The sequence below is a fragment of the Lepidochelys kempii genome, chromosome 5 (assembly GCF_965140285.1).
Source record: "Lepidochelys kempii isolate rLepKem1 chromosome 5, rLepKem1.hap1, whole genome shotgun sequence".
NCBI classification, from domain to species: Eukaryota; Metazoa; Chordata; order Testudines; family Cheloniidae; genus Lepidochelys; species Lepidochelys kempii.
Genome location: NC_136384.1, coordinates 4,119,634 through 4,135,360, shown reverse-complemented (window position 1 = coordinate 4,135,360; position 15,727 = coordinate 4,119,634). Strand labels below are relative to the sequence as shown.

The window sequence follows — 15,727 nt, the reverse complement described above, 5'->3', positions numbered from 1 at the left end:
CTACCCTTGAAATATGCATGTGTGTTTGTGCAAAGGCAGGTACCTTGCAGCTGCTTTAGATAAAGGCACCATGAGAGCCATGAAAGCCTGCATTCCAGATCCAGGCAGCACCTCCGCCTTTCATCAGCCTCAGCTGCCATTTCGTGGGGCTGGTTCAGGGAACACAGCATGTAACACTCTCTGCCAAGGCCAGAGCCAGACTAACGGGGAAGTTCAGTCCTGCACCGAGGAGTCAGCATGAGGCCTGGGCAATGCCTGCCCCTTAAAAACAGGGCAGGTCCCAGGCTTGCTGCATGCCGCCCAGAAGGAATTTGCAAATTCCATTGTCTGGTTTGATTTGACCCACATTTGCAGGGCCATTTCCCGGTCCCTCCAGGCATGTGGACCAGTCTTTGTTCGCTCAGGTGCCCGGTAGAAACTCTCTCTTGGTGCAAATACAGGTATGAGTGCCCGAGCTACGCACCCGCTGCCCCCGTTGCCCCATCCACAGAGTGGGAGTGAGGCTGTGAGGAGACATCTCCAGCCAGTGCTCAGCCTCAGATCCTGGAGGAGGGCGTCTGCTGCGGGAGCAGATACCGAGGTGGGGAAATCAGCACCAGGCCACAAGAACCCTCTGGAGCCACTTCTCTGCTCAGGGCTGGGCCACGTGTGGGTTCCCAGGGCCAGCGAGCCCAGCCGCACCTGTAATGACCATGCTAAGTGGTAACATGATGTAAAATGTTGCATCCGATGAAGTGAGCTGTAGTTCACGAAAGCTTATGCTCAAATAAATTGGTTAGTCTCTAAGGTGCCACAAGTCCTCCTGTTCTTTTTGCAAATACAGACTAACACGGCTGCTACTCTGAAACCTGTCATGATGTAAAATGGAGGCTAGTGGATTCAATCCATGCCCAATGCAGCCAAGTGAAAAAGCGGGCATTGTTCTTTACAGCCAGGCACTCCACACCACCTCAGCACTCGGGCCAGTAGATGAACCATGCAGGGATCTGGACTCAGCGTTTGCAAACCCCATCACCGTGCAGTTACATGGCAGGAGAAAACTAGATGTACAGATAGCCATAAGGCCAATAAATCTGGTCTCTTTCTTTCTCTCTCCCCCTCACTCAGGAAGGAAGCCAGCTCCTTTACAATCTGGGCTGCCCATTCATAGCCAAATATCACGCTCTCTCCTGTGCAGAAGAGACTGGAAAAGGCCATGGCTAGACAAGGAGCTCTTTGCTAGCATGGCTATACTCGTCCAGCAAAGCGCTGCTCACGGAGATGCAGTCTGTACCAGCAAAGCCGCACTTTTGCCGGCAGAGCTTATTCCAACCCCCTGAGCAAAACAAGCTATAACGGTAAAAACGCACTTCTGCTGCTATAACTCCATCTACACGAGCATTGTTCACAAGTCACATCCCTGACAGAGGGACGCAGCTATGCTGGGAAAAGTGTGCGGTGTAGACCTGGCCTGTGTGACCTAAACTGTCCGAGGCCTGTTATTTCCTATGGGCATCTCCCTGAAACTGTCCCTCCCTCAGAGAGAGTCAGTTCATTGCTACTGCTCCTAGTCATCCAACCGGAGGACAAAAATCATACCCCGAGGACTTAAGCAGCCGATCCCAGAGCTCAAAATCCCCCAAGCCTAGCTATCTTGATAAAAACTACTCAAACAATGACAAATTTCCAGCATATTTTTGAGAGAGACAAGGTGAGGGTGAGGTAATGTCTTTTACTGGGGCAAATCGTTCTCTCTGTCGTCCACAAGCTTGTCTCTGTCACCAACAGAAGTTGGTCCAGTAACAGATATCACTTCACCCACCTCGTCTCTCTAATACATTGGGACCAACATGGCTACAGCACCACTGCAAACATCTCATTTTTGGAATTCACCATTGCTTCCCTGGCACAAAATAAAGGCAAAGCCCAGTGAACAAACCGCTCACCGTGATGAGCTCATCCAGGGCTAGCTGATCCCCCAAACTCTGATTAGCCGACCCCAAGAGGAGTGGGCAGAGCTACAGGAGAGCTCCTTCTCTCCCAGTCAAATGAGGGGTGGTGACAGAAATAACTAGGAAGGTTGACTGCTCATTGGGCAGGCAATTTGCATTACCTTGCTGTGCATTCTGAGGGCTGCTTACAGGCTAATGACTTTGTCTTGGCTGGAACGCGGTCAGCATTTTTAACAAGGTGTATGCAAATGGGCACTGCCAGGAGATTTTGTAGCAGAACAGATTGCAAAAGATTACCACAAGGGCTGGAAAGCGAGAGAGCAAGAGAATAAGTAAAATCAAATCTCTCTCTCTCTCTCTCCCCCAGTTGAGGAATGATTGGGGTTAATTGCTCATCGCTGGTTAGTAAGCTAAAAGAGATAGCAGCTTCTTTGTGCATCAATAAACTAACCTCAGATACTCCGGCCTCAGAAGTTCATTCATTTCAAGAGACTTTTATCTCTTTATGGCCTCTCCAAAGTGAAAACATAATTACTGTTTAAACGTGAGTTAATTCAGCAGGGTAAGGATCAATAAAGCAGAATTACTCCTTTCAAACAGAGAAATCACAATAAGGGACAGATGTGTATGTAACTAGTGGATAGCTAAATGATAGGGGAAGGGAGAGATCATGTGGCTTGGGGTGGGGCATTCCAGGTTTGGGGTATTTTTTTAGTTCAATATGTTATACAGTAGTTGACTGAGGTGTTCATATACTCAGTCTTAAGAGTTTTGCATGGCCACCCATCACCATAGTACCCGAGTGCCTTCCATGCTAAAGAGATTGACCATCGCAAATTCCCCAGTGCAACTTCATACAGCCCCTGGATCTTAGATTCAGAGATTCCAAAGCCAGAAGGGACGATTGTGATCATCCAGTTTGACCTCCTGTAGAACACGGGCCAGAGCCCTGCCCCACACAAATTCCAAGAGCAGAGCTTATAGAAAAGCATCCACTGTTGACTTTAAAAATGTCAGTGACGGAGAATCCACCGGGTCTCTCTTTTCCAGATACAGAAAGCTCTGGTTGGGATTGGGTGTTCTCTTCTTTGTGGTGAGGGGATGGGGAAAAAGGGGAGCAGTTGATGGGGGGAATGTCATTCTGGTCATGATGGGGGTCAGGATGGACTCCTTGTATCTATGGAAGTTGCCTAGGTCACAGTGGGCAGCATTATTATATCCCCTGTTTTGTTTTGTTCCCCCCACCCCCATAATGTAATGTACCTACAAAGGGAAACAGCAAAATAACAATATCCCACAGACACAGAGAAAGAACCACGAGGAAGAAAATCCAAGAAGAAAATTAAGTAGCACAGTCCAGCAGATGGACTGGGGCTCAGGACTCCTGGGTTCTAGGGCTAGCTCAGATGCTGACTGGCTGGGAGACAAGTCACTTCATGCCTCTCTTCCCCTTCCATGCTTTGTCTTGTCTACTCAGACTGGCACCGTCTCCTGGAAGTGCCACTAATTCCTACCGCATCCAGGGATTACATAACCCCACAGGAAGTGGCTCCTTGATTTGGACCGCCCCCCCCCCCAGCCAGAAGGTGCAAGGGGCACTCATGCAATCACAGTACTAGCTCTGGGGTCCCCTTTCCCACCTACGTATATGCCTCGCAGCTCCACCGCAGACATCATCACTAGCGCTGCAAGCGGGTCAGCCCACGGAGTCCTGACGTAGGTGCGAAGCTGCTGCTTCGTCTACAAACACCCCGGGCTCCTAGATCTTGCAGAACCTCCGTGGGCCTGCAGAGGGCTCTGGACCCTCGTTTGGTCACCTCCTGTACTGCAAACTTTTGCTCCTCTCTGTCTCGGTTATTTATAGGATTTCTCTGGGACTCCTTATGTTTCCATCCACAAGTTTGTTGCTAACAAGTGCAAGGCCTGATGCTTCGACAGCACAGGGCTGGGTGCATTAGAAAGACCATTGTCTGGGACAGAACAAGAGAGAGGATCAGGGGCTGTGCACAGCACGGGTGGAACAGAGCATGAGCGTGCATATTGTCCAAGTGTGCGTGCAAGACCGAGGCAGCGTGTGTGTGCGAGGGCGAGTGTGTGAGAGAGAGAGTCCGGTGCCCAGCTCGGCCTCGTTAATCCTTTTTCCATCCCCCCCATCCCTGGCAGGCGAGAGCTGGAACAAGCCAGGCCGAAATAAACCAGTATTCTTTGCTGTAATTGTGGGTGTTTCGTTCCCTCCCTTTAAACTGGCAGAGGGAGGGTTTGTTCCAGGGGCTAGAGCTCCTGACAGCTGGTTAAAATTCACTCCTGGGCAGAGACTGGCTGGATAGAAATCCTTCCCCTAACCCCACATGGTCTGCTCCCACCCCGGAGCTCTGGGAGCCTGGAGGGCAGCCTGGAACTCCCCCCATGTGTACCCTGCTGTCTCGCCTGGCCCTCTGCTCCCCTCCCCTATGCCCCAGCGACCCTCCACCCTCCTTGGTCTCTTCCTTACCACCAAGCCTGCATGGTCCACCCCGAGAGTAAGCAAGCTGTCAAACTCAGCAGGGTGGCATCCATGCCAAAGCCTCGCCTTGCAGTCTGAAGAAGCATGTTTGCATGGCAGCCTGCCAGTTCCAGACTCCCTCTGCCCTGATCTGACCCACCCCAAGTCTCTGCCAGTCCCTCCCAAATCCTGTCTGCCTTCTTACCCTGTAAAACCACCCTGGTGTTGTTGCTAGGCTGTGGGGGTAGATTTCAGACCCCAACAGGACCCTTCTGATCATTCGGCGTGACCTCCAGCATAGCACCTCCCCCAGGGATTCCTGCATCCAGTCCAGCCACTTGTGGAAAGAGACATCTGACTCCAAGTGCTGGAGAATTCACCACCTCGCTTGCTGCCGAGCTATCCTCGTTGCTAAGCATTTGTCTCGTCTGCCCCCATTTAAACTTGGTTGATGTAAGCTCTCAGCCATTGGATCTCATCCTGCCTTGGTCTGCTAAATTAAAGACCCCTCCAAGGCAGGAATGGGGGTCCATCCGCAAGCCCTCTGCGGTATCACTCGGGTGGTGAAAGTCTTTCTGAGAAAGGGAGCCGATCAGCAGTGCTGACCCATGCTGCTGTGTTATTCCTTTCCCCCCAGCAGCAGCTCTGTCTACAGGAATACTTTTAATCAAGGGTGGACACACGGGGATGGTGTCTCTGACCCAAGCTTGTGTCCTCATGCCACACTATTGTTGCCTGGTAAGCAACAGTCACTATGCGGAGTGGATCTCTCCTCTCACAGGCCCCAGCTGACATGTGATTGTTTTGTCACCGGGTCATCCGGCTTATTGTGCTGTGTGGGCAGGACTCTACCTCTGCCTGTAGGATGGGTTTGGCTGCTCCGCCATCCACCCACCTCGCCGGGTGTTAAGGCATCCTGCCCCAGCTGCTGATGGTGCCACGCCGTATGCCTGCCCTTGGAGCACTCCAGCCACGGCAAAGGCACGAGAGGGCACAGGTGCCCAGGTTTCCCTGCCACGCACCAATACACACACGTTCCAGCAGCAGCAGCGCAGATGGACACGCACTGCTGACCTGACACCCGGCTGATATTGTGAGAAAAGTCACGTTTGTTGATTCTCCCTCCCCGACCTGGGTTTGAACCAGGGAACGTCAGCATGAGCTGCTACCACTTGAACTAAGGGAGCAATTCTGTTCGCTAGTAGCAGCAGTAGACTGTTATCTTCCATGTGGCCCAGCCACTAGAGGGGGATGCAACACCTGTTGTCAGTATGTTACACAGACTGATCTAAAAGTGGAGTCTGAGGACATAAACACACAAAGCCATGTCTTAAGTGGCAACTAGAACACCCCTTAATCACTCCACAAAAAATGCTAGCACTGATAGCCGATTGTGGCCCCTTGCCAGAAGTAGATTATCATCCAGGGAGAGCAGGGCCGTCCCTGTGTCACACCCAGGGCTAAATGGGGACTGAGAAGGGTCAAGGGAAGCTGGGGACTCCAGATAAGGACAGAGCTGCTAAGCCACAACCATCTCAGGAGCCTCTGGCCTCAACTGTTCAGGTGCCCACATCAATTATGGCTGCCTCGGCTTCCCCCTTCCTCCCCCTTCCAGTTAAAAATGAACATTGCTCAGAATCTATTTAGCTACGCAGTCCCGTGAGGAGGCTTCCCACTTCTCTCAGTACTAACCATATCCTGAGCAATCACACACCTCAGCCTTGTAGGGAAACTGGTCGGGAGAATGGGACCAAGCAGGAGACATTTCATATTTATATTTATTTATTTATTTAGGGCCAGACTTTGCTGCCCTTTAGTTGAGTACTACCTTCCCATTTGAATGGTCCCTCTGAAATCAGTGGGGCTATTCACCCAGGGAAGGAACTGCTCCATGTGAGTTAGGGTATCAAAATCTGGCCCTTATCTATCTGTTTTCTGTTTTTCTTATAATAGGCAGAACGGGTAGCATCACCTCTAGTTAAGGTTGCCCACCACTTCCCCCTACAAGACCTTGTTTTCGGTTGCTTATAACTTAGCCAAACTTTAACCGCTCAGGCTGCGATTTTTTCCTGCTGGGGCGGCAGCATCAGGCTGCATTATTTTGAAAAGTTTCAGCAAAAATCGTCCAGCTCTTTCTGAGATCATGATTAGGGAAAAATACATGCCCACGGTAAGGTCATTATTCTGGCCGTTTTACTGAGAAAAATCTAACTCCGCCATGCTTTGGAGCAGGGACTTGAAATTTGGCAAAGGGGTGGCCTTTGTGTCAGGGATGTATCTTTTGCTGTTTCCATGAAAAAACAAACAAACCAACCCAAGTACATTTGGCCAAATAATGAGCCTCTGAAAAATCTGTTTGCACATGGCCAGTAGATACTCGTTAGAGTTTGGAAACTAAAGTCTCTGAAGATTCCATCTGCACTGGGCATGCTCCAGCCCAGGACTGCAGGGGCTAACCAGGAATTTCCCTGCAATTGCTGCTCCTGGCTGCTGTGACTCCGGGCAAAGAAATGCAGAGCAGGGAGCCTGTCTCTCCTCTGCACTCACTGGTCCCCAGTTCCCCACCCCGCCAGGGCCCAGGCCTCATGGAGGAGGAAGCTGCCTGACTTAAATGCAGATAGGACAGGAGCCAGACTTGAGGTGTGGGAGAAACAATAGATTGGGACAAGGAGATTGGAGGACAAATGGGGAGCTGGTGATGGGGGGTGGGGAAGACTGGGAAAAGAGACTGGGAGCCAGAGGTATGGGGAACGGAGCTGGGGAGACTGGGAACCAGTGAGCATGTGGGGGAGAGAGTGAGATTGGATGTGGAGTCTGGGACTGGGAACAGAGTGGGGAAAAACTGAGATCAGATGACGAGTCCAGGTATGATGAGAGAATGGGACTGGCTGGATAAGAAGACTGAGATAAGGAGCCTGGCGGGAAACTGGAGTGGTGGAAAGACTGCGACTTGAATGGGAACTCTGGGGGAAAAACTGGGACAGGCTGGAGGAATGGCCAAAAGGAAATGGCCTGCATGAGAACGGGAGCAGAAGGGTCTATGACCACTAGCAGACACTCCCCCTTCTCCAGAACCTGGAATGGAACCCAAGATTCCTGTGTCTCCACCACCCTCTGCTGTCAGAAAATAGCCGTGAAAGCCACTCACAAAGCATATACCTTATCCCCCTCTGGCGGCTGGTTCACACAGATGATGACAACCTACTACTGCCGTCGGCTATTTCATTAGCTCCCATGGCAGAGGTCTGTGCGGTGGGTCTAAATGTTCCAGCCCAGCTGACAACACACGCAGGCACCAGTGTGATGCCATGTGATGGAATTTTTGTTTTTTTCAGTGTGCTTCTACAAAAACCTAGGAAATTATGCACCAAAAACTACCTGAAAAGAACATTAAGGTTGTGAAGTCAAGCGCTCAAAGGATAGGAAATGAAACATTCTGAGACACAACCAGAACAAAGGGGCCAAATCGCTTGCTTGGGTGACTTAAGCCTTAGTTACATGCCCCGGCAGGATAAAGTGGAGAATCTGAGGAGTCTGGAGGCCAAGACCAAATGGCAGTGCTGGGGTTTGGGGTCGTGTCGGGTGACTTGAGAGCCGTCGCGCAGTGGGTGTTAGCAAGCAAGCAGCCTAAGCCCCTTCCAGCCCAACAACATCCTTATTAATTCATACGGCATTTTGTAGGAAGCTTGCTAATTGCTAGCACCGAGTAAGTCAGGAGGGGACGCTCAGCCCAGTGTGGCTGTAAGCTCCTGTGCAGAACGGCTTGTCAGAGTCTCTTTGCTTAAGTATTTACAACAATGTGTTTCCCCAAATGCTTCCTACTTTATTAAAGCTGAACACCCACTAATCACGTTATAAATAGGGAGGTGGCCATTGCCAAGGGCTCTCGCTGCTTTACTGGAGTCGGGCAGCCCTGCGTGCTGCCTCTCCTGCTTTTTCCTCGCAGCCGAGATTCCCCGTCTCGGGATTTATTTAACAGGGTGTTAAAAGGGATACAGGTGCTCAGGGAATAGCCTGCAAGGGAGAGGGGTACATTGGAGCACATGGGACAGGCCTGGGGGGGGTCTGGGCAGGAAGGTGGGGCAACAGGATGTGGGGGAGGATGTCGGAGGATTCTGCCTAAGTTCCATTATTCAGGAATGAGGCCCGTGTCCATGGCATGTGTTGCTGAGGGGAACATCTGGATTTAGGCCTGGTTTCAGAACAGCTCTGCCTTGCTGTCCCCCAGGGCTCCCCAGCTCCCTCTCTGAGGCCTCCAGCTCCCTCCTAGCTCCCTCAAGGCTGCAGAGTCCCTTTTGCCCTGTGGCACCCCCTTGGGTTACGCCCCAGGGAGCAAGGCCTGCCCTCTCACAGCGGGTTATGCTGCTGGGGAGCAGCTGCCACAGAGGGACAAGATGGAATGACATGCCCACTCCACAGGGCCGGGGAGGGTCAGACTGCAGAGGGCATATGGCCAAAACCCTCGACCCCTCGGCTACCAGGCAGCCACACAAAAAGTAGAACTGTATCCGGCACCCGCAGCACCTGCTGTGCATATTCAGGGGGCTTGAACGCCTGTGACATGCCAGCTGCCCTGGGTCAGAGTCAGAGACCGAAGAGACCCACCTAGGAAGCATAATGATACCAGATCCTGATCAACATCCACAGAGAGTCTCCTTTAACGCTTAGCAGTCTACCCAGCGAAGGTGCGCAACCGGCCCCCTTTGCCATCATATCTGTGCCCCACACAGTCTGTAGTGTCTTTATCCTCCCAAGACCCCTGTCGGGTAGGGAGTGCCATGGTCCCTATTTCACAGCTGGGAAACTGAGGCAGGGACAGACTAAGTGACTTGCTCAAGGTCACCCAGGAAGTCTGTGGCAGAGCAGGGAATTAAGCCCGTCTCCCCCAAGCCCCGGGCAAGCACTCTAACCGCTGTGCCAGCCTTCCTCCTGTGTGGGAGCCTAGGACACATGGTTGAGCAGGGCTGGTTCCGTCCAGCAGAGGTCAGGGGTGCACATGACCACCCACCTGCCATCACAAAGCTGCGGCTCTCCAAAGAAACAAGGTGGACAGGGCTGCAGGCTGGCCTACTAACCCGCATGAGGTATTTTCACACTCCCCCAGGTTGCAGCCCTGCCTGTCCTGCTGACTCAGAGCGTGTTCCGGGAACGGTGCACTCAGCGACGACGAAAGCCCAGGACAAAAGAGCGATAGCCACCCTTCCTCAGCAGCCAGGACAACGCAAAGCAGCTGGGCCCCCCTGGGAAATCTGGTCCCGTTGTTCTCCTGGTTACAGCTGTGCCCAGGGAATTGCACAGGGTTCTGGGGCTCTGCCGGCTGCTGTCGTGACTCGCACACTACCAGCGACTCCTTGCTCTCTCTAGAATGGAAACAGGCCACTGTTTATCTCAGCCACTGGTGATGGGGACTCAGCAGAGAGCGACTCTGGACATCATAGCAAGGGACAATGGGTGCATTCTGGTATGACTGGCCATGGATCACCCCTGGCACCCCCACGGGGGCGCTTTCAGAGGCTGCAGGCAGCGTGCTCAGAGGTAAGCAGTGGGGATACTCTGTGTCCCTGCACTGGCTCGTTATGGTCACCCCCTTCCATTCTCCAGCGCCACCCCTACAGCAGCCGACGAACCCAGAGTGCTCATAGCACAGGGCATGGCCGGGCGCCGTCCTCCTCAGCACAGCGGGGTGCGGAGGAGAGGACACGAAAGGAGATGCGGCACACAGCCCTTGACACAGACACTGCAGACTGAGCACCCAAATGGGACTGGGAGATAAGAGGCAGCGGGCTACGAGAGAGATACATAATAAGCAGGTTCCACGCTCTCGCAGAGACAGAATTCTTTGCGGGCCGCGGGGAGGGAGGCTGCGATTAACTTACCCAGCTCGCTGTGCCTCTGAGCATACACCATCACGACTGCGGCGAGCACCATGCAGCAGGCTGACGGGACAGGATTGGCCATCTGTAGAAGCAAATGAGAGGGATGGGTCAGGGTTTGTCCCTCGGGCGAGAGCGCTCTGTACTCAGAGGAGAAACTCAACCTCCATGCGCCGGCATCTGGCTCGGGGGCGCTGGGTAGCTGGTGGCACTGTCTTGCTGAGGAGGAATGTCACTGAGGCCTGGTGGTCTTTAAATAGCCCGTGCAACTTTCCACTAGAGCTGGGGCGTGAGCTCTGGGCCCTGCCCTCTGTTACTTTGGAGTAACTCCTACGGACTTTGATGGGAACAGCACTGGTGTAGCTGAGAGCAGAACTGAGCACTTAGAAATATCCCTTACACATTCATATGGGCATGTTATTTTCCCCATCCCCTTCTAAGCTCCAACACTCCCCCCGCACACAACCCTGTTAAGCAGCTGCAGCACTCCACACCAGAGGTAGATGCCTCTGAATGGTGTGGCAGACAAACATCAGAACGGCCACACGGGCTCAGACCAAAGGTCTATCTAGCCCAGTATCCTGTCTTCCGACAGTGGCCAGTGCCAGGTGCCCCAGAGGGAATGAACAGAACAGGGAATCTCAAGTGATCCATCCCCTGTCGTCCAGTCCCAGCTTCTGGCAAACAGAGATTTAGGGATACCCAGAGTGTGGGGCTGGGTCCCTGATCTCATATCCACACATTACAATAGTACTCCCAGAGGACGTTTGGAATCAGGTCCTATTTATGAGCTAGTGAGCCAGCTCCAATGCCCTCCACTGCATCTCCCCATGGAGCCGCCCGTGCCCAGGGGCTGGATCTAAGACATGAGAGGAGATGACAGAACACTGCAGTAGCTGTTGGTGTCTCATCTGAAATGGCCTTAAGGCACCACGGACAGGGCACTGGCCTGAGACCCAGGACACCTGGGTTCTATTCCTGCCTCTGAACTGCTGGGTGACCCCAGGTAAGTCACTTCCCCTCCTGCCCTTTGTTTGTCTGTTTAGATTGTAACCTCACTGGGGCACGGACTGTCGCTGGTGGTTGATGTGTACAGCCCGATGGGGCCACTAGGTTTTACAGTAATAGAAATAATAAATAGAATCAGTAACAATTGCACGCCTCCTCCACGTATCTTTAAGCCAGTGCTTCCCTCTGTAGTACGGTTATTATTATATTAACCACCAGACCTGTACGGGACATTGCACAGAAGATGGGGTGCCAGGTGTAAGCCAAGTGAGGCAATTATCCTGCTCAGCCAGGCTGGGGCCTGGTCTCTGTTAGGAGCCCTGGGTTAGTCCTGCATGTTAGGAAAGCCTCAGACGCACTGGAGAGGGGAAGAAGCAGGAAATGCCTGGGGAGTAGGAGCTGGGAGGAAAGGTGACAGCACTGGGCTATGTTCTGTCTGGGGAGCAGGGAGCGTGAGAACCGCCTGCAGATACAGTCAGGGTCTTTTCCTAGGGGAGAGGGACCAGTTACATGGAGTAGGTCCATGAGGAAGTCATGGACTAGAGGTTCAGCGGGGATGTTAGGGGAGCTGGAAAAAGAGTGAAAACGAGTCCGGTGGCTCGTCCAGACCCCGCCGACCATGTCAAGAAGCCGGCACATGCTTCGGCACAACTGGCGCGGCCTAAGTAGACATGTGCTAGGGAAGGTGATGGGGGCACAGGTGGGTGTTCGTGTGTGGGTGAAAATGTCCCCCTCTACTCCAAAGAATCCCCTCCAGCATCATGCATGGTGCCTGACCCCCCCAGCATGTCCCTCTCCACAAATCAGAGTGGCGAGCCAGCAAGGAGGGTGCAATTCAAGTCGCACAGCTTGGCTGGAAGGTTTGCCTTGCCTGGGGCTGTGCTGGAAACAATGTGAGACAGAGCTGTGCAGCCAGCCACTGTCCCCATTCTGTGCGCTGAAATCCTACCAGGAGCTCGGGCGCCGTACTCCTCAACGCAGAGGGAACAGCCTGGTGTCTTGCTGAATCGAGAGGGCCGCTGCTGGGGACAATGGAAGGGCACCTCTCCAATCCCCGAGACCAAGGTTGCTGGCTGCCCAAGGTGGTGAAATAGGTTTGTTTGATGGTGCGGGTCAGAACTGGGTGTCGCGTTGCCTGGTTAGAATCCCCCCATTCAGCAGCTTGCCACCTTTGCAGGCTGGGGTGCTGGAATAATTTTTATACTGGGGGTGCTGCTGATGGAAACCGTATCTTTGGAATTTTGTTTTTTTTAACCACTTTTACCACTTCAAGCCCAGGGATGATTCAACCCCAGCACCGCTAGTTCCAGCACCACCAATTGCAGGGTAACGAGGGGGTGAAATGGGCATAGGGGAGTGGGGGAAAGGCAAAGGTTAAACAGGAAGAGTCAAGGGTTTAAGACACTGGTATCCCCTTCACAGCCACATTAGAGCTCCCTGCATCATCCCTTCTAATCCCCCAGTCCTCTGTGCAGAGAGGTAGGCACAGAAGGGCAGGGAGCGTGGGGAGGTGTCTCTGTGCCCCAACCGCAGCGTGCCAACTCCCACAGCTGGGCCAGGTGAGCCGAGTAGGTGCTATCCTTTTCAGGGCTGCGGAAAGCACCCCTCAGAGCAAGAGCTGAGCTGGGAGCAATTGAGACTCAGCTGCAATTTGTGCCTGGACTGCCTCTGGAGGTAGCGCAGCGACGCACCACCTCCTCAGAGGGGCTTAGAGACCAGTCTCCACCTAGCCCTCCGCATCCATATGGCAGCCAGTGCAACGGGGCTCCTGGCCCAGAGAGTGGGAAGATGCAAACGCTGCATCAAGCGAAATGTGCATGCAAACTACCAGGCAATCAGGGAGTCCGGTTTCATGGTTCACGCCGGGGTAGACGGCATGAAGAGGGAAAATAAATTAGCCTTTTAAAATTATTGCAGCCTCAGTAATCTCAGGTGCTAGGTCACTAATGCGTGGAAGGTTTCTCTTGTAACACGGAACATGCTTATAGGCTCTTTAGCCATATGGCACCCATTTAGCCTCCTAACACGGTTGCAGTAATTGGCCCAAACAGCAAAACATATTCCACATAAAACACGCAAGCTATGGGAGCCCATCTGGACGCAGCCTGGCATATCACCGCCCTTTACAACACCAAGTTCAAATAGAACGATCAATGGAAAAGCCTGGGAAGGGGGAATCTTGGGGTGGTGGAGGGAGGTTGAAGTGCCATGAATGAGCACAGAGCTCACCCTCCTGGGGTTCACAAACCTTTCCCTCCTGTTTAAACTCACTTCCTGCTCCTGTCCCCTAAGCAGGGCTCACTGCTCTGCTGCACAGCCACCCTCCCTTCCTAGCAGGGATGGGAGAAGCCCCGAAGCAGGCTGTCACCAGGTGACACCCTACCCAGGCAGGGCACTCCAGTGGCTAGTGTACGGAGACCTTACCAAGTCCTGTCGCAGACTTACCACTCTGCAGCATCTCCTCCTAGCCAAACCCAGCACTGTAGCCCCTCTGCCTCACCCTCCACCTGGACTGGGCTTTGGTGGCCTGGGCAGTTACTCGGCCCTCCGGCCTGGTCACACTGAGGCTCCCAGACCTTCCAGGGTAAGAGTGTCCCAGCTCAAAGGAAGAAAAACTCCACCCAGGCTCCAGTCCCTACAGATTCTTCTCCCCCTCCTGGGCTCTGGCCTTCCAGGGCTTACCCCCGGTTTCATCCCTGGAGACTCTCCTCCTAGGCCTGCTGAAGGAGGCTCCTGCTCCCCAGCTGCCCTCTCCCTTCACGGGCAGTCCCAAGGCAAGACTCCTTCCTGCAAGCCCCTCTGTGGTTCCCTTCCCAGAGAGCAGAAACTTCCCACTGCCTTACCCCTGGGTCTCTCCTCCCTATTGCCCTGCAGTCCTTCCTTTATGCTTCTCCTGGGTCAAATCCTTAATTACCTGATCCCTTCCAGGTGCCACAGAATGAGCTAATTGGAAGGGGCAATCCACCTGGAGGAAGGGTGGCAGGGCAGGGCCCTGTATTTCTACACTGACTAACCCCAGGTGCTAGTTCTGGCTCATGCAGAAATGACAACAAACAGAGCCCTCAAAGGGTAGTTGGCAACCAGGAGACAGGCCCCCGGGCTTAGGGACGGGTGATGGTAAAGTCCGATGTTGCAAGATTCATTGGGCTTGAGTCTCTGTTAAATTAAGACTCTTTTTTGCAGCATAAAAGTGGCTCAAAGAGAAGTCCCCGAGAATCCCTCCTGCTCAGGGGCATTCCGCTCTGTGCCCCCAGCCCCTGGCATAGGGGGTGGATCGAGGGCGTGGCCAGAGAGTGTATGGCGATTCTCTGCTTCCTGGGAGCAGGCGTAGAAGGGCGGAAGGTAGAGCATCCCTGAGGCTGCCGTCTCTCCCCGGTGCAGCCCTGGAACACATAACGCCCCCTCCCTGGCCCAGGTTCAAGCAGAGAGTATCTCAGAGTCAGGCCCCGGGTGCCAGCTGTGCCTACGTTCTGACAACACATGGCCGAGGCTTCCCACATTGTCTCCAAGGGTCATTCAGTAAAAAACCCCCATTAATTGCATCAGCTTTCAGCTCAAAGTCAGTCACCATCGGCTCAGGGCCTGGTCTCCAGCACCTGCCATGACAGTCCATTGCAGGGCGGCTGCCAAGCAGCACCAGACACGGGAACCCAGCGTGATCCAGCCACCCTCACAGTGCTAAAGATTTTATTGTGCAACGTGTAGCTAGGTGTCCTGTGGGGAGCTGCTACACTACGAGGGCCACGTGATTATACCAGGGGCTGGGTCATCAGCATGGGATTGTGAGCAGAATCATTGGAACTGTGGGCATCATTTGCAGGGGAGACTTTATTCCACTGATTTAGCCTCTCTCTGTTTGCCATTACTAGGGAGTGGGCTGTGACTGTCTTCCACTTACTCCTTATTCTCCCAACAGCCTTTGTGACTATTTCTTGGCCTGGAGACCTTTCAGGGGCTGGTTCTGACAATTACATGGTCTTCAAAATGCAAATGTTATTGGTTAGTTTTAAATGCACACAACTTAGGTCACATGTTTTGGGTTTTGTGCCCTAAATGATCTGGAAAAAGGGGTAAACACTGAGGTGGCAAAATTTGCAGATGACACAAAACTACTTAAGATAGTTAAGTCCAAAGCAGACTGCAAAGTATTATGAAGGGACCTCACAAAACTGGGTGACTGGGCAACAAAATGGCAGATGAAATTCAATGTTGATAAATGCAAAGTAATGCACATTGTAAAACATAATCCCAACTATCCGTACCGTGACAGGGTGGGGCCAGATGGCTACAGGAGAGTAACAGAAGGCAGATATATTAGCCCCAGGTTAAGTAGGTCCCTTTTCCCTGGGTAAGGTAACAGCAAAGGTTCCAGAACAATCAGGAACCTTCTGGAGACAATTAAGACAGACAGGCTGATTAGAACACCTGCAGCC

General features: G+C 53.0%; 1 protein-coding gene across 3 annotated transcripts in view; it reads right to left on the bottom strand.

Moving 5' to 3' along the window:
- CNTFR (ciliary neurotrophic factor receptor) overlaps nt 1–15,727 on the bottom strand; it is a 462,459-nt gene that overhangs the window by 207,084 nt on the left and 239,648 nt on the right. For all 3 annotated transcript variants that reach the window (XM_073343357.2, XM_073343356.2, XM_073343355.2), the window contains one exon: nt 10,290–10,371. In XM_073343357.2, coding sequence (XP_073199458.1) covers nt 10,290–10,371 — 82 coding nt within the window. The remainder of the gene's footprint in view (nt 1–10,289; nt 10,372–15,727) is intronic.